Raw genomic sequence first — 20126 nt, forward strand, 5'->3', positions numbered from 1 at the left:
TTACCTAAATAAACATTTATTTATTTGTGTATTTATTTATTTTAAGTGAACAGAGGCGTCAGGGAAAGAAAACGTGGCCACGCATGAAGTGGTTGTGCTCAACCATTTCTGCTGCGCCCGGGGATTGGAAGGAAGGATTGTGAGTGAAGAAAGAATCCTCCTGCACTCTGTCACCCTTCATACATAATGCTACATAATAAGGTAGCAGCACATTGCTGCATGTACCTAAGCTAGTTAATAAACACCTTACGGTTCTTATATTGTATACCTTGACTACACTCTTAGCTTTAATTAAAGTTACCGGAACCGCTATACGTGTTATAAATATTATAATAATTTAATTTTAAGAATTTACACCAAAAATTGTTACAAAACCTATTGCATTTAATGTAAATGTTAAAAAAAAGTAAATAAGTAAATCAAACCTCACTAGCTTTATCTATAAATCTATCAATTTTTGTATAACCTCTTGTATGTATGTACTTTACCTGAATAAACATTTATTTATTTATTATTTATTTATTTAGGATGAGATCGGGGGGGGGGGGTGGAGCGTCCCTAGCAACGCCCCTCAGGTCCCCCTAGCAACCGTCCCACCACTGGTCAAAGGTCGCTGGATAACTTACTACATACTTGACTACATACTGTATTATGTATTCTGGCCCCCAGCTGTCACGGTGACTGGCAGCATACTCCACTCCGGCTTCTCATGTAAGGCTCTCTATATACTGTATACTCTATATACTATATGCTAAACATTAACTTACTTCACACATTCTCTTGTGGCATTTACAAAACCCTATTCTTAAATGTAAACCCTGTTCTGAAACTCTTCCTGGATAGATGTAATAGGACCCATAATCACCACACCAGACATAAATATCTCTTGATATCCCCAGAGTTAAACTTAATCTATGTAAACACACTATGCAAATAAAGGGACCAAGTCTATTGAACTCCCTAATGAATTGAAAAGCTGTCCAACTTTTGCCTTTATTCAAAAACAAAACCAAAAAAGTACCCAATTTCATCTTGGTAGTTTCCTACCTTGTGCTTTTAAACTGAATGTACAGTAGAAACATCTATGCTATGTACTTTCATAAACCCAATGTACCTTCTTGTGTATATATATATACAATATATATATATATATAAATGCTGTAAATAAACACTATATACATATAGCTTGGGATACATGAGTGTTTTACGTAGGACTACGAACTACAGAATGTTTGAATGATGTCGCTTAGCTAAACCCAGGTGAAGTTTCCCAATCCTTACTTTGGTTTTGTTTTAATGTTAGGCTAGGATAAGCTAGGTTAGGATAACTTAGGTTACAATAAGTTAGGATAGAATATCACAGGTTTGTTTAAGGAGTAGCAGTGACAAGGAGAGACATACCTGGCACTTTTTCTTAGCCCTGTTTGAATATTGTGTGCATGCAACTGCTGTACACATACTGATACAATGTGTTGCCTAGGCACTATAGGCAGTATGGTTTGGTTTGGTTTCCTGTTATCAGAGCCAGGAAGCCAGTTAGGATTGTCACGGACCTCCTAGCAAAGGGCAATGCTGGCTGCATGGTCATCCAACCAACTACTTGCCAGACTTGCCATTGTTTAACTAATATAAATAGTTAATTAACTGCCATAAACCAGCCCATCCCCTTAAGGCATCACAGCGTCACTAAAATGGTGTACAAAATTGCTTGAACCTAACTCAACTCAGAACCCATGAATAGAAAATGAGACATCACGTAAATTTTGCAAGCCACTATAATTTTTAGTACATTTTACATTGACATTTTGGGTTTTTATGTCAAAATACGATGTGTTATGTTAGAGAAGTTCAGTGTGCCCTATAACACAGTGGTTATTGTAGTCTGCTCTCGACAGATTGGTCCTTAGTTCAATTCCTAGGCAGAGTGTGAATTTGTCATATTTCCATGTTCCTACATCCTAGAAGGTGTAGTCGGGTTATCCATCCTCAGGTTATCCGGGACCCCTCTTCCCGGTAGTACGAAAATGAAACTTCAGTGCACATGAACAGCTTCACCATAATTCTGGGAAAAATTAATTACAGAAACCGAAGTGTGCAATGATAATTAAGCAGTCAATTTTTTATGCACTGGCCTTTGGTATATATTTTCAGGGCTGGAATGATGACTTTCTTCAGTGACTCCCTCAGCACGATTTGACTACAGGGATGCTTGAAAATTCCCTGCAGCATTGTGTTGTAACTGTGTGATTTCATGATCATGTGTTTAACAATATGATCTTACACAAGGGTAGCAGTTCATGTGTGCTCAAGTCCTTGTAAAATGACTTGTATTATACAGTACTGTGTGTTGTATTATACAGTACTGTGTGTAATTTATTTGTGTGATAAACCTTTTACCATATTAGCCATGTAAACTTATTATATTATACATGTTAATTTAATAACAAATAATTTAATGTTTTGTTAATTATTTATTATATTGCAACTTAATGTCAATATGTTTCTCTACAGGTAATAAACATCTTCAGCAAACCCAAATCACATTCTAGTTTAATAAGGCAGAATGGGGAGGAAAGTGGTGGTAGCAGCCTGCTGCCTAAACCAGTGGGCCATGGACTTCCAGGGTAACCTGGAGCGCATCATTGATTCCATTCAGCAAGCAAAGGCAGCTGGAGCTATGTATAGGAGCGGTCCTGAACTTGAGATTCCGTAAGTTGGTATTTCTCTCTAAATTTCATGAAAATAATTTGGGGTTATTTGTTTTGCTATTGTCATCTTGTAGACGGTACCAACCTGGGAGATTAGTGTATACTGTACTATATTATGTTTTTTTTTTTTTTTTTTTTTTTTTTTTTTTTTTTTTTGTTTTTTTTTGAGATATATACAAGAGTTGTTACATTCTTGTACAGCCACTAGTATGCGTAGCGTTTCGGGCAAGTCCTTAATCCTATGGTCCCTGGAATACGATCCCCTGCCGCGAAGAATCGTTTTTTCATCCAAGTACACATTTTACTGTTGCGTTAAACAGAGGCTACAGTTAAGGAATTGCGCCCAGTAAATCCTCCCCGGCCAGGATACGAACCCATGACATAGCGCTCGTGGAACGCCAGGCGAGTGTCTTACCACTACACCACGGAGACTGTAAATGTTTAAAACTGTCATCTCATTATGGTTGGAGGAAGCAGGTAAGTACCTAGTTAAGTAATTCAAAGTTACAAAGTGGAGATTAAATGTTTTGTGACTTTTATTTTAAGCTGGTGGTTCACTTTGGCTCAACTTCGATCCTAATATGCACTTCCCCACTCCTTATTGCAAGGTTTCTGGGCAAATGGTGGGCTGTTAAGTGAAGACCTAATTATTGGGTTATGTGTTGTCTCAAGGAGGAATATTGCTTTCATTTAATTTGGAATGCACATCTGGTACTCAGAGATGTTTTTATCCTATCTCCAGTTATATCGTAGCAGCTTCAATAACGCTGTAGGGACCATCTGGAAAAAATTGTGGCATCCTTACCCATAATGTCACTGCCTGATTTTTCATGATCCCTGGCCAGAGAACACAGATCATAATTCAGGGTGCACTGAATGGGACAAATTAGAAAGGTACTTTTCATGATGAACTCTATTGTATTTTATTTTGTACATTTCCAGAGGATATAGTTGCGGAGACCACTACTACGAGGGCGATACAATACTTCACTCTTGGGAGGTTGTTGCCGAGTTGCTACGTCATCCTTCATGTTCAGACATCATAATTGATGTTGGCCTTCCAGTTATGCACAAAAATGTTACCTACAATTGTAGATTAGTGTTCCTAAACAGGTAAGAGCCTTCTATTTAGACAGTGTATGGTACACGTTTATTTATATAATACTGTACAGTACTATGTATATGAACTGTAAGAGCTCGGTAATTCAGATTTCTATAACCCAAATCTCTTAATAATTCAAATGAAAATTCATGGTTCAGTTTTTTACCTATTAACCCGAATAAAAATTTCGATTACTGAGATTTCTGCCGAGTGGAAACCCGAATAAATTGGAGTTTAAATTTGTTACTTCTCAAGTCAAGATGTATATCAGAGTTTCTATTTAATGCAGAATGAATTCATTTTTGGTTGTATTATTGATTTGATTCTTCAACCTAAAACTATTAAATATACACTTTTGATTTTTTATTCTAATTTCTTAAGTTAAATTTATCTTTCTCTAAAACTTAAATTTAGATTCATATATAAAATATGCAAAAATTATTTAGTTGTTTACCACTTAATATGTGATATTTAGGTTTTTTCATGATATGGGTAAAATATATATGATTATAAAAAGGATAGTTTTCCTCACACAGGAAAATTCTTCTCATCCGTCCAAAGCTAATTTTATGCGATGATGGTAACTACCGGGAAACCAGATGGTTCACTGCCTGGCGCAAGGTAAGATGAATTTTTAAATTTACCTACTAGAAATTTACCACACTGGAAAATGAAAGTATATTTCACATATGGTATTTATTTTTACTGAATGTACACAGTATTAATGTTTTTGCAGTGCTATATGTTTCAAATAGTAACTTAGAATTGTATTCCTTCGCTGATGAACAAATATACTGTAATCCCAAGCTTTTCCTTGTACGAGTCTCAAGTCAATATGCATGTGTATAAGTTTTTTAGACTTATTTAACTTGTGAATAACCAGCAAAGTGAATAACATTACTGAGTCACCCTCAGCCATTAACCTAATATTTTGTATATGTCAACCTGTACCAGTCATAACCCTCCCTCACTTGTCAGACCCGTCAAGTGGAGGATCACTATTTACCAAGAATGATAAGCAAACTAACGGGACAAATCACAGTGCCATTCGGTGATGCACTTATTGCCACCAGAGACACTTGCATTGGCTATGAAATTTGTGAAGAACTTTGGAATCCAGAAAGGTAGGCTAGTATGATTTTAGATTTAATTAGATAACACTATCACATGGAGTATAGATGTGTTGACATCACTGTCCGCCATTGTGTGTTGCAGTCATTAGTTGCAAATATTTTGTGTAATTTCCTCTTCAAAAAAAATATTCAATAATATTTTTATTCGATTTGATGTTTTATAGACATTTTAAGGAATATGTATACGTGTTTGTGATCCAGACCTGAGAGAATTGTCTAAGGAGTACCTCTAAGGATGATCACACTGATGTTTATTTCAGTTCTCACATCCCAATGTCTCTTGATGGTGCAGAGATAATTGTAAATAGCTCCGGTTCGTACACCGAGATACGGAAGGGCTACGTGTCTCGAGATCTCATAAAATCTTCAACTGCCAGAAGTGGAGGATGCTATCTTTTTTCTAACCAACGAGGATGTGATGGTAAGACTTGACTCTTGTGTTCAAGTTGCCTGACAATAATTTGCTACTTTGTGTTGGTCAAATTGATTATTTGGCTATCAGCTATGTCATTAAATATATTTAATTACACATGTCAATTATGATATACAATTATGTTCTAGTTGATGGTGGATTAAATTATATTTTCCTTGTCTTATCTTCCTAGTTAGATATAACAAGTGGATTTGAAAAATTTTTGTTAGTGGGGGGGCACAGGCCAATGAGATACTAGCTAGGGGAGAGAACAAGGGGCTACTCGGCAAGGAATGTTTTTGTTTACGTCTATTTTTTACCATGTGCTTTTCTGTCTTTTTTTCTACTACTGTACTGTATTTTTTCTTTTATCACTTGTATATTCTTACATATCAATCCTAAGCCTACTCGCATATCTTTATTGTTCAATATATGTAATCAGAAATCTTTTCATTTATGTAGTAGTAAAACCATTAAATGTTTGAGGAAGATCCTAGATAGAGTAATGCCTTCTGGGAGTACTAAAACAAACAAGAGACCAAAGTATAGATCTAATTATTCTCCTTCATCCACAACTTGGACCAACAGGTGACAGAGTGTATTTCTGTGGAGACGGGATGATTGGCCTTAATGGAACAATTGTTGCCCGTGCCACCCCATATAGCTTGTCAGAAGTGGAAGTGATAACTGCAACAATTGATCTTGAATCTATTCGCTGTTATCGCTCATTAATTCGAAGCAGATGCCTCCATGCATCTCAAAGTCAAGCTTATCCTCGTATTCAGGTGATGTCCGGTGATGCCCTATTTATATTTAATGTACAATATATTGTTTATAAAAATATTAAACCTGTTAACATCATTTACTTTACTTCAATTATGTTGTGTAAAATATTTATTGCCACTCATAATCAGGTTTCAAATAATTCCATATATTTTTAGAATACTATATCCTTTAAAGTCTTGGGTACATTGAGTATGCTATTCTAGTTATAATATTGTAATTTTTTTAGCTTAAACTGGAGTGGGATATTAAAGCCAGTACGTCGCTTAGCACAGGACGAATCAAAGTACAGTATAAGTAAAGTGGCCTGCTTGAGTGTTGAGACTTGTCAAGGCTTAGGAGTTCTGAATTCTTAAACTGCTGTTGGTTTCTAAGCCATTAACACTAGCCTCTTTACTGCCTGGATTGTTCCTGGAAAGTATTCTTGGAGTTCTTACTGCAGTGATCTGTACAATATATATCTTTAGTTCTCTAGTAAGTATTCCTTACATATATTTTCTTGATTTTTGTTAGTTTTGCAATTTTCACATATTTTCATTTTATTGTATTTTTCCACACCTTCCACTGCATGTTTTCATAATTCTGTATAGCTCCCTAGCTGTATCATTTAATATCTACTTCACACAGCTACACATCACATAAACATTATTTTGCTTCAAATGTTTAATTTCTCATTGTAGCAGAAACTCATTTAGAGCCTGACAAGTGAATTGAGTCTGGGCAGACTCTTCTGGGTCTGACTTGGGGATAAATTGAGGATGGGTTGCTCAGAAAGATAACATGATGAGGCCTTTTGAATTAAGTTTAATTTACATTTTATTAGGTACCTCCCGTTTTACCAGCCGCCTTTTTCTAGTATGTCATTGCTAAAGTATAACAAATCTTAATGCAGATAGTTTTAATGTCTTTTTACAGATAAATTTTGCTCTCTCCAATGATGATGACATATTCCTACCATCATGTGCTCCAATAGAATACACTATCCCACTCCCAGAGGAAGAAATTCTTTATGGTCCTGCTTGCTGGTTGTGGGACTTCTTGCGACGGTCAGGTCAAGGAGGCTTTCTTCTTCCGTTATCTGGTGGTGTTGACTCGTCTGCAACAGCAACTATTGTGTACTCAATGTGCCAGCTAGTTGTAAAGGCTGTTGGTAACGGAGAAGAGAAGGTATACGTATTGGAAATCTTTTGATTTGTTTTGTGTATTCCTTATAGTTTATTTTAAGCAGCATAATTTAGTATGTACAGGTATTTTAAAATATGAATTTTTGTTTTTCTTAAGTGAATGCTGGACTAAGCTGCCTCTTATTTAGGCAGCTTAGTTAGTTTAGGCAGATACACATATAATTTGTATATGTTTTCATAAGGGTTCACTGAAAGCTGGTAATGTTTTTGTTTATACTGTATCATTATGTATTATGTAATGCAGTTTGTACAGTATTGAGGTTTGCACATTTTTATAGGAATAGTGTAAAATATTCTGCCCATAGTTTCTCTCATTATATTTTCTTACTATTTGCAGTGGTATTTAATTTTAGTACAGTTAATTTTTAATAAATTTATAAATTTATTTAAATGTTATAAAATTAAACTAATTTTAGTTTAAATTATAGTTTTTAATTTTAGTTTAGTATTATAATCCTTGAGAGTTTAAGCACACATGAAATGGGCTTAGCTCTTGTTTATATTTCACTTAATAAAAAATGAGCCTTATGACACACAAACCCCACCTGCCTGTACAAAGATAGACATGGATAATACTATATTGCCCTTGCTGAGATTTATGCAGTATCACACAATTTTCTTAAAATGTTGAAATTATCTGACCAGGTACTGGAAGATGTTAGACGTATCGTATCCCAAGCTGATTATGTTCCTCGAGATAGTCGAGAGCTCTGTGGTAGACTTTTCCACACTGTCTATATGGCCACAGAAAATTCCTCATCGGAGACAAAGGCTCGTGCAAAGCTTCTCTCTCAACAAATTGGAAGGTATGATAATATATATAATTTAATGAACCCATCCTCTAATAAAACAGGCACTGGCAGTGACTGAGAGGCATACAGCATGTAAAAAATTATAGTACTGTATACATAAATAATAAACTGTGTGGTAATGTTGAAAATTCTTCTCACAAAACTGAATCCAGAACAGAGAATAAAAATGATGGCAACAACAATCTAATCTCTAATTGGCCTAATCATATGTATCCTAGGCTTAACCTAATATACAGTATATTGTAAAATCTTATTTATTTTAGCCATATAGTGCAGTGGTTAACATAGACAGTTTACAACATTAAGGTACCAGATTTGATTCCCACACAAAACTGAGCTGTTTTGCCACATTTCTTTCCTTAAACCTAATGTCCTCAGTTCACCTAGCAGTACATAGATTCCCAAAAGTTAGGCAACTTGCTGGTTGCATCTTGGGAAAAGTAAGTTGTGGGCCTAGGAAGGACCTCGATAAGCCTAACACATTTCAGTTTTTGTGAACATTATTTTCAACAGTACAAAATGTGGATTACAGTACTGTATTGTCTATATGCGCTAGTCACCATTGTGTACATAAACTGTACCTCGGCCACTGTGTGCACCATCTTATTGAAGAATGAGTTGAATTTTACCTGAATTATATTTAATTTTGTTGTTAAATTATTCCCCTTCATTATTATATTCCTAGGCAGGTACCATCACAGCAACAGTATCTACACAAACACCTATGCCGGCACTTACTCGGGCAGCTACACACTTGCATGTGAAGTAATAAAGACATTTGTGGGATTTGTAGGCTTGATGAACGCTGAAAAGTTGCCACAGTCATTATCTACAGATACTGCATTTTTTGATGCTTGTTTAAGGGTATATTTTGTGTAAGTGCATGACTAGATTGACTCGAGCCCATTGAATATTCTGCTTCTTATTCATGTGTCTAGATATTGCTGCTAAATATGCAGCGAAATGCAGAGGTAAATTATGAACAATCAACATTGTCTGCTCTGACCATGCCTTTTTTAATAATGAGATACTAATATTACTATTATACAGTAGTTTGCAAGCTTTCAAAAATGTCATTTAATCATGGTCTTGTAGTGACAGTCAGCTATGGTGTCCCTGTTTCAATGTCTGAGAAATTAAAACTAATACCTCCAATATACATAACAGTCTCTGCATTGTCCAAACTACTATGTGTTTGCATGGGCTCCATAAACATACTGTAGTTACTATCACTGTCATATAATATAAAGTTGCATTCACTTTCATAATAGACATGTTGCAATGACCTGTAGTCAGGTACATTGTTACCATTCTGGATATTTAACAATTATAGAAAACTTTGAAAATACATTTAATATAGTTAATGAAAACAAATAGATTTTTGAAATATAGGGTGGTCCAAATGTCTCCATACACAGGGGAAATATACACATTTTATCAAAGTGTAACTCTATTCGCAAACTATGCTTTACATGATTGCCATTACCTTGAAAATGCATGCAAATGCGACTCTCTCAATCGTGATAAACTAGTGTTACGCATGAAAATGCACTTAAAATGTGTTCCATTAGGAGATTAATATTTCATATTTTTTCCTGGTTCTCCATATCTTTAAGATCTGGGAACCTTAAAGGCCACTCCACGGGCTCCTGGCAACCGTTCTAGGAACCTGAAAACTGTTGATCCAACCGATGTATGATGACCTTTGGACCTCGCTATATTTACAAACATTTAAACTCTTGGGTACTTATTTTACTACTATTTATTTCAGCTACCACATACCAGTTACAATTGACAGTATGGTATCAGCTGCACTAGGTATCTTCAGTGCTGCCACAGGCTTCATTCCAAAGTTTAGAGTGCGTGGAGGAACTACTAGAGAAAATGTTGCTCTGCAGAATGTTCAAGCAAGGCTTCGTATGGTACTTGCTTACCTCTTTGCTCAGGTAAGTTAATTGGTATAATTTATCTAACTCATTTTCTCTTTATCCTGTCTGTCTACTTTTGTCACCATCAGTATTCTTATTTCCGAGATAAGTAATGTCCCGGTTACCCTAGGACATGACCAAGTAATAATCCCTGATGCAGCTGGGGTCTTACATAAATGCCTCAATGGAAAATTAATGTGGAAGAGACACTGGTGACATTTCTACCAAGCCCAAAATGCCCTCCTCCAAAAGGTTTATTCATCTAAACTCAAAAATCTTTTTAAACCAATACTCGGTGGCAAAGGTGATGTTGATGGTAATGATTATTATGTTGAAAAAATTGGCTATATGTTCGGTAAATAATTTTTTGTCAAATGTTGTTTAATTGTGCAAAAATCTGAAGCAGCTACTCAATATAGATCTTACGACAAAATAAAAAAAATTATTTTTAAATTCAAGTTTAAGCCTGGGATTCTTTTTCAGTTGATGCTCTGGGTTCGGGGAAAACAAGGTGGCCTTCTGGTTCTAGGATCTGCAAATGTAGATGAAGCTCTGCGGGGCTATATGACAAAATATGACTGCAGTTCTGCAGATATTAATCCTATTGGAGGCTTTTCCAAAGCTGACCTTAAGAGATTTCTTCATTTGGCCAAAAACAGGCAAGTCGATGTACCAGCAGTTGATGTGAAAATGTCTTGTCATAACTTAGTTGTTGATCTATTGTGAAGCAAGTTTTATAAAGCATTTTACATTTTGTTTTTAATATTATCTTTTAACATTTGTAAACATTGCTAAATGGGTACTTCATATAAGGCAAATTGAATCATTATGATAAATATGTAAATTTGAATGCACTGTACTTGTTTATTGTACTATCATGTAAACAAAACCGTTCCCATCTGTTGGCAGTAAGAAACAAGAATGTCTTGAAAAATGAGGTAGTCTTAAAAAGGGTAAGTGGAGAAGTGGAAGAGAAATACAGTACAGGATATATAACTGGTAGAACAGTTATAATTGAATAACCAATTTGTAGGTGGAGAACATGTAGCAGATTTCCAAGTGAGCACTGCAATCTATCAGATTATTGCAATTGATAAAAAGAGAGCATCACTAAGTTGGGGTGCAGTGTATATGAGGAGACAAAATCAAATTATTAGCATAGTGCTTGTCACTGGTGGGCAGAGAGAGTTTCTGGAGCCCAACACATTAATTTGGTTCTGCAGTGTCAGTGCAGTTAACAGAGGAGAAACTACTGAGGTCCATTGTGATGATGTCGACACAATCTGTTGAGCTCCCCTGCCCCCATTTTCAGTTTCCCGGTGGAAGGCTGTAAGCTTATTGATACCTGTGTAGTTTTCCCTCTTACTAATCACATTTTACTTCTAAGAAGTGATGTGTGTGGTATCTTGGTCGACAGGAATCAGTTCACCCAGGGCAGTCCTGAACTCAAGACGTGTTCCAGTGGGAACAAGTGGCCTGAGTTGGTGTAGACAGTGATTTGTCTGTGATACTTAAGGAAGTATTGATGATTAGACCGACGTATTCCAGGATGGCCAAGTTGAATTATGAGATGGAAGTACTGGCTGCCTGTTAAGGGTTGTTATAATTGAAGCCTGTATGGAAGTCTGCCAGTGTGTTGCTGGAGACTCTTGCCAGTGTGTTGCTGGAGAGTAGATGGGGTGTTTTGGCACTGTTACGATACTGTGTAGAACTGTGCTGTGATTTACTGCGAAAGGTGAACTTGCCTGCATGAGGACCATAGAAGACAGACTCAGGAAGGGAACCTTGAGTGGTGTACAATAGAAGATATAAGTGGACTAACTGGGAAAAGAAGATTGCATGAGTTTTATAGTGTCCAGTGCAAAAGTGACACCTGCAATGTTATGTCATGTACATATGTATATACAGTACATAGTTAAGAAGTACACTTGGTGATGATTCTGTTTAGTGTTGCTTACCCCCCCCCATCCCATTTTCTTTAAATTGATTATCACTGCCAATTCTTAACACTTTCGCGCTCTCCGCAAAGGTCACTCAGCCAACCGAATGTGCGCGCTGCGTTTTTATCGCTTAAGCGTAAAAACAAAAATGTGTATACTCTTTTTACTCTCCTGACCTTAGTTCTCATGCTACGTATTTCATTTTGGCACCAACGTGTTTGCAATAAAATTCTCTAGAAGAACATTAGTAAAATAAGTCACGAAACACCAAGTTTGATAAGTAAAGAACCCGGTTACTGGCTAAGTGAGGCCATAACATAGTCAGGCGTTTCAATTTGTTCAGTGATGTACAGTATTTGTTTTGACACTGAAGATGTGTATAGGTATTGTATTTGCTGAAATAATATACATACCATATACAGTACTGTAGTTATTTTTCGTGGCATAAATTTGTTAATAGCTCCTTTAATTTAATTCATTGAAATGTTAAATTACTGTACTTTAAAACAAAATTTTGAATCAAGACAGTTACGTATGACAAGTGTATAACAGAGAAGCTCGTAATACATTATTTTTATTTTACACGTAATTCATTTATGTTTCAATATCTTGTATATATTTTTGCAGATTCAATCTTACTGTGTTGGGGGATATTTTGGGTGCCAAACCCACAGCAGAATTAGAACCACTGAATGAAGGAGTTCTGGTACAAACAGATGAAGAAGATATGGGAATGACATATGATGAATTGTCTATGTATGGAAAATTACGCAAAGTAGAATGTTGTGGCCCTTTCTCTATGTTTGGGAAGCTTGTTCATCTATGGTCCGATAAGTGTGCACCAAAAGAGGTTTGTCAAATAAGTCTTCTCCTCATTCGTTTAATTTAAAATTCATTTAAATATATATTGTTAACTATAAAGTGTATTTGTTAGTTTTTCATATGGAAATGTTGTTAATCGATGTTGTGTGCTTTTATATGAAGTTTTTGTGATATGCTGTGTTCTATGTTTATAATATAGAATAATTTCTTTTATCTGAAATTTTAAATAGAGTACAGTATTGTTGAGATAAATTAAATTCATATTTAATCCAGGAAATTCTCCATGGTATATCATCGCAGTAGATAAGTAAATATTTTGGTAGGTCATAGTATAGTGGCGAAAGAATGTGCTTTTAATCCTAACCTATGCAATATCCAAATACTGAAACAGTAACTGATAAATACAATTTTTGAGTCCCAGAATTTGCAGATAAGATATAATTGCAGATATTGTAATTGTAAAATACAGTGCTATATTTGGCAAAATGTTTGACAATGTATAATGATTCTTGACTGACATGTTCCTAGTTAGATGTGACATGATATAAATTTCACACTAACATAGCAATAATGGAGGGAAAGCCAGTACACTAACTCGTAAAGTTTACCTGATATATGCTGTGTATCAATATCAACCGACTTTATAATCCTACTACAATACAAGTTTAATATTATATCTTGCAGGTTGCAGATAAGGTCAAGCTTTTCTTCCGCTACTATAGCATTAATCGTCACAAGATGACTGTGTTGACCCCAGCATACCATGCTGAGACTTATTCCCCTGATGATCATCGCTTTGACCATCGGCAATTCCTGTACAATCATCGCTGGCTATGGCAGTTTAGAGCTATAGATAAAGCAGTGAGTTTAGGTTTCGTATATTGTACTGTGTAATACAGTAACTTTATGGTTATGGTTAATGTTTTAGTTTTTAAAAGATTGAAATCATTCTTATATTTTTTCTAAAGTTGGCTATTTTTGTACATCACATGTACTGTATGGTCCAGTTTAAAGTTCTGTTTATACTCACTAATCTGAATTATATGGGGCTCACCTCCATTCAAATTAACCAAATTTTTACCTGGGAAGTCAATAACGAAGAAATTCTAATTTAGTTCACAGAAATCTCAGCGATCTGAATTATTATTATTATTATGAGTTCAGAAGTCAAAAGCTCAAACTCTTAATTTATTCAGATTACCCAAATATTTGGGTTAAAAAAAATGTAGGTACAATAATAGTGTAGTGAAATATTCACAGTACTAGTCGTATATCATTTTGTATCAAATACTAAAGTGTTTTGAAGAATTATGTATGTTTATATCTAAAAGTTATTACTATATGCCACTCCTAGGTGGGAAACAGCTCTGGCTAGACTGCATGATTGGTCACATGTACTTAAACTCATGGGCATTTAATGGAGACGAAGTAAATGGGCATTTACTTTGTCTCCGTATTGTTTATTTTTTTATGCTGTACTGTATTTCGTTAACAGATTTTTTCCTAACAAATAATGTTAGTCATGAGAAACAGCATCATAATTTTTTGGTGAATTGCTTTTCAGGTTGAAAAACTCGAAAATGGGAAAAGTAATGAAAGCGAAGTTGAGCGAAGTAGCTCTACACGTTCCAACAAGGACAGTCGATCATCATCATTTACAAGGCCTTCTTCCCGCTCATCCAACAACTCACTCTCTGGTTCTCTAGGTTAGATACAGTTAATCACCGAATCAACTGTTCTGCACTTTAAGTTGTGATATACAGTAGATTATGGAGAAACACAGGGACACGGGTAATGCTTTCTAATTTTGGTAGTTTTGTATAGAAAATTATTTCGGGTTTGAGACCGTAATAATTCTTGTAATCTTTGTTTTCATAACTTCTAGGATGCATGCAATATCCTGATGTATGAAATTTTTATAAAGTTATATCATGGTCACATGGGGACAAAATTAAATACAATAATCAGTAGGCCTTCTTTATCATTAAAAAACTTTATAACTTGTAGGTAGTGAGTCACACCGACGAGGTGTAGAAGTAGCAACTGGGCCTGTCATTGAAAAATCACATAGTGTACACATCTGCTCTGCTGAGAATACAATTGACACCATTCACATGATCACACCACAACACAGTGACCAGACTGTGAATGATCATGACAGTTTAACATCTCATCACGGGTCTTCTGGAGAAGAAGAAGGCAGAAAACGTCGTGGATCAGCATCCATCTTCATTTCAACCTCCGAACACAGTGCACAAAAAGCCAGTCGGTGTGGGGATCTTGAATTGGCTTCTTTTCAACAACATACAACTACCGTATATCTGTAATGACATTTGCACAAATTTGCAGCATAAACAGTTGAATGAAAAACTGACTACTGTACTGCTTGATATCTAGAACTTGGAACTGTTTAAAGTTTTAAAATATATGAGATTTTATGAATAAAATGCCAAATTTTCACATTCTTTTCAGCTGTAAAAATTAGAACCACATTTCAAAATCATGTAAAATCTATTTTGTTATAGATGTCATCTAGTGCTTGAAAGTGAATGAAATTTATTTCCCTGCTCAAATAATCAAACAATAACCATTAACCTAGTCAGATCTCAGTATGATTTGTGTATACTATTTTTCCCCATTTAGTGCACTACTTTTTCTTCTGATTGGCATGATAATAGAGGTCTTGTAAGTTCCATTTCTATGCTTAATGTATGCTTTTTTGGAGGAAAAGAACTATTTAATTAATGATTTAAAAACTGGTAAACTAACATTTATATATGTTTGTACATTATATGCATCCTTATATTAACTTTATGTTCAGGCAGGTTGCAAGTTTGAGTGCTTGGAAGGACGCAGTAATAAAATAAGAATACCAACACAATAATTCAGTATTCATATTGAAGCAATATTGGATGAAGCCTTTCAGAGTAATAGTAACGACTTACATAACTGTGTGCACAGCTTAGCACATTAGGAATGATAGCGCTCATGAGAGAGATGCAGTAATATACATGCATACATAAATACATACAGTGAGTGTTCACATCTTTTACATGTGCACAGCTCAAACTTTGATAGCTTTAAATATTGTAATGGGTATAAAATGCCACACGCCAGTAAATAATGGTTACTGTTGTTTTGTATAGTTTACGTATTCAGTAGATAAATATGAATTATTGTTCCCAGCTAAAATAAAATTACTAATTTGATAATTATTACTGTGCTTGCATCATGGTGGAATATAGCTCATTCAGGTAAAAACTAATTTGTTGCAACGGAGTTTGTGGTGAGAAGTGTTTCTCAGGGTAATTGCGGCCATTAATGTTTGTTAATTTACATTTCTCTGGCACTTTTGATGGTGCTACATAGCCTTCCCGGCTTGGTGCCTTCTTTCTATTATTACTTGCTTATATTTCTCTGCTTAATAGGAAGGGTAGGATTTATGTAATTTAGTTTCTCATTTGAGAAAGTTGTGACAAAAGTGTTTGTGAGAGATTTGTGTAGTCTGCAAGTGCGCTCTCAAGAGGATGGATGACAAAATGTATAGGAATGGTCTCTTCAAGTTTTAGTTTTTATGGTACTTAGTTAAAAATCTATTATGTGAAAAGCTTTTATAGAGGAGAGCTGAATCAAATTTAATTACGTTATCAAATAATGACAGATTCACAAGTACAGTAATGCATTTGGAAACACATCAGTGTAAATTACTTGGAATTAGAATTACTGAAGATCTGTGTATATTTAGTATCTTTACTTAAGAATACCCTATCTATGAAAATTATGAAGTTGAAGCTTCCACAATCAGGTAATGGCTGCATTGAATGTTACTCAGTAGGGTCATGCCTTATTTCTTTTAACTATTCCATTAAGAGAAGTTGTCATGATTGACCATACCTTAAATCCTGTGGTCCATTACCTTTAACTTTTCTCAATAGAATTCTTGGTGACTCGGATACTTTTGATATCGTTCGCCTTATGCGTTTTTGTTCTCATATTGGCATCCTTGGTGATATTTAGCGCCCTCTGATTATTCCGCACATTTGATGGTGCTACATAGCCTTTCCGGTTTGGTGCCTTCTTTTGATAATTACTTACTTACCTTTAACTTTTGTTACAAACATTTTCATTGTTTTCTCTGTTATATTTTTATTGCTTATTAAATCATGTCTTACAATTTAAATAGTTTTAGGAGCCTGTTGAATATTAATTGTTATTTTTTTAATACTTATAACATTGAAATACCCAGTATTTTGTGTTTGATCTGGTGCATCTGCTGATTATGTTAATATATTGTCTTCACTGATGTATTGCCTGGGATGTATCCTCCTTGTAGATATGGTTGTAAAAGATGGTAGCAAAAATAAAAATATAAAATTAAAGGCAGCCAGATAGAAAAAAAAGAAAGGTCATACTGGGGTAAGTACTTTTGATGCAAATGTACCATGATAAAATGATAAAACATGGAAAATGATTAATGGCTTAAATGTATATGTATGATATTTGAATAAACTTGAAATCAGGCTACTATTTGAAAAAAAAAAAACGATTACTAATTCTAAGCAAATACATACAACCTGTATAACGATAATATTAAAGTAGAGACTCGACTCACTAAATTGCAAAAAGTTTGAAAGGCATTGCTTAGTGCCGACACTATCTTACAAGCACATCAAGGCGAGTGCAATTTTTTTAATTCTATTTTGTAAACTTAATTTATTCCATCCATCTAAAACTAAATAAGCGTTTAGTGTATGCCAAAAATCATTGAGTTCTTCAAAACTTCATATGACAAAGATTATAGGGAGGATAGGACACAACTAGCAGTAGTCTCTGACAGCCGAGTGGATAGTCCTTGTGATTCTTAGTCCTGAAGTTCTGGGCTCGATCCCCGGTGGAGGTGGAAACAAATGGGCAGACTTTCTTTCACCCTGATGTGCCTGTTCACCTAGCAGTAAATAGGTACCTGGTAGACAGCTGCTACGGGCTGCTTCCTGGGGTGGGGGTGTAACAAAAAGGAGGCTTGGTCGAGGACCGGGCCGTGGGGATGCTAAGCCTCGAAATCATCTCGAGATAACCTCATCCTGTAACTGAATGTAGATGATTAGGTACACCCGCATTTGCATTCTCACTGTAACATCAAATAGAATGTTAAAAATGTTGAGCTTCATAAAGTTTGATGTCGTCTTGAGAGATTAAAACACCAGGGTCATACAATTGTAACTTGATCACTGTAACATAATATATATTGTTGACTCTTGTTGTGTGTATTAATACCCTGGAGAGGACACTAGTAGACAACCCAAGCGCAACTCCATAGTCTTACGAGACTGCTGGATGCCTACTAATACCCTGTGCATATGTAGACCAATATTCACTACAACTTCACTTAAGTTAGTAACTGTGCTGAACTCATACCATTAAGTTATAAAAGATCTGTAAGTTGGTGTACATAAGTAAGACTTACACTATCCTGTGGAATTAACTGGTTATCAGTGTAGTTTTCCTGTCTTTTATAAAGAATATATATTCCAGAGTAGCCAAGACTGAATATTCAAGTAATCATTCAGTTAACTACAGTATAGATGCTTGGGAGTTACCACACATCTTCAACCTCAAGAATGTAGTACTTCGGTGTGTATAGTTCCAACTGACCCCAAGACGGTATAGCTTCGACACAGAGCAAACAGCAGACTACGTCTGCATCGAGCTACTACGCTCTCCTTCCTCGTCGAGTTTAGACACTCGCCATTCCGCAACGAAGCCGCCACGCTCTCCGGCATAGAGCTCCACAACTCTGGCCTCACTCGGCTCTTTGCTCTGCTCCAAGCTGTCTCAACGTCTATGTTAGTACCAACAACCGACTGCTGTAACCAAGACTAAATAAATATGAAACCTACTAAACACTGTGTACCTAATCTACCCAACAACGTAACATAAACATATGCTACAACGTGCTTGCTTACTCTTATGTAAAGTGTAAATAAAGGCATCTTTAGAATAAACCTTATCATATTTTTTCTTAAAGTTGTGGATGGAATTTGCCTCAACAACCTTTTCCTTCACTGCATTCCATTTACTGTACTAATGATACAGGGAACAAGAACTTACTTACATCTCTGTGATTCTATTGCATGTCCAGATTTCACTGATGTTGCCTTGTCCTACTTCCTTTGGAATGAAAAAGGTTTCCTTTGTCCACTTTGTCTACTCCCTTCAGGATCTTGTATGTAATGAACATATCCCTTCTATGTTCATTCTCTCCTATCAGGTTGTAAGGGTGAAACCCTCAACCTGTCCTCATAGCTGAGCCCTCTCAGTTCTGGTATTAATCTAGTTGCAAACCTCTTAAAATTCTCAAACTTCTGTTTGTGCTCTACAAACTAAAGGGCATGTGGTGTTTGACAGTGTGGGACCAAACCGTGAGCAGACAAATGGAAATGCAATTTTAACATGAAGTAGAAAGATAAGGAAGGAATTTCTTTAATGTGAGGAATTTACATGTATTGATTATTATGGTCGTTGTTCACCGTGTGAGCCGGCACTGCTAGGACACAAACGACCTTTAATGTCAGACCCTGCAGGGTAGTACCTCCAGCGTTACTACTACAAATTTGAGGGTAGACAGTATCCTAATTTGGCAATTGACAGTTAACCGAGTCCCAGCGGTGTCTATAGGATACAAGTGACAGGATGAATAACCCATATGATATGGGTTATTCAGATTTGCCAGCTACTTTATCTGTGACAAAGTAGCTGGCACATCTGCTCTACTGTACCATAGAGTACAATTGTCAAGCTAAACGTCAAGAAGCAACTTTGGCTAGACTCTTTGACTTTGTTACATGCTGTTGTTGTTGTTATAGATTCGGCTACTGGGAACAAAAAGTTCCAAGTAGCACGGGCTATGGTGAGCCCGTAGTAGGCTTCCCTGGCACAGGAGCGGGGCTGTAACAAGTTACAGCCCCGCTCCTGAGGGTTGTTACATGCATTATTTAGAATATATATAGATGTTACCTCACCACTGCCGACACAGCTCGCTTTTGATATTTATTAGACATTGCAAATATTGCACTACAGTGCATAGATAGTGACTTATTAAGTCACTAATAGTATGATAGTATTAAGTTTTAGTTTTAGTGTTTTTCCTGCCCGAAACGCTTTGCGTAATAGTGTCTTTAGGCATTGTATGTACTAGCTCTGTTTATAACTCTATCAACTTTTGTATTTCACCTTGTATGTATGTACTTTACCTGAATAAATATTTGTATTTGTATTTTGTACTTGCCTCAACCTAGCATATTA

At 35.7% G+C, this 20126-nt stretch overlaps 1 protein-coding gene across 1 annotated transcript; it reads left to right on the forward strand.

The window, feature by feature from the left end:
- The first annotated feature begins 566 nt into the window (after window positions 1-566).
- Window positions 567-18081, forward strand: Nadsyn (NAD synthetase). Its single transcript, XM_045748854.2, has 15 exons — window positions 567-711; window positions 2512-2709; window positions 3651-3821; window positions 4347-4431; window positions 4789-4934; window positions 5204-5364; window positions 5944-6140; window positions 7054-7305; window positions 7968-8128; window positions 9906-10080; window positions 10546-10721; window positions 12630-12852; window positions 13509-13685; window positions 14389-14530; window positions 14832-18081. Exons 2-15 carry the CDS (start codon window positions 2564-2566, stop codon window positions 15149-15151), a joined length of 2532 nt encoding a protein of 843 aa, XP_045604810.1. The 5' UTR covers window positions 567-711; window positions 2512-2563; the 3' UTR covers window positions 15152-18081.
- Window positions 18082-20126: the final 2045 nt, after the last annotated feature.

This window comes from Procambarus clarkii, chromosome 2, assembly GCF_040958095.1.
Source record: "Procambarus clarkii isolate CNS0578487 chromosome 2, FALCON_Pclarkii_2.0, whole genome shotgun sequence".
Classification (NCBI taxonomy): Eukaryota; Metazoa; Arthropoda; class Malacostraca; order Decapoda; family Cambaridae; genus Procambarus; species Procambarus clarkii.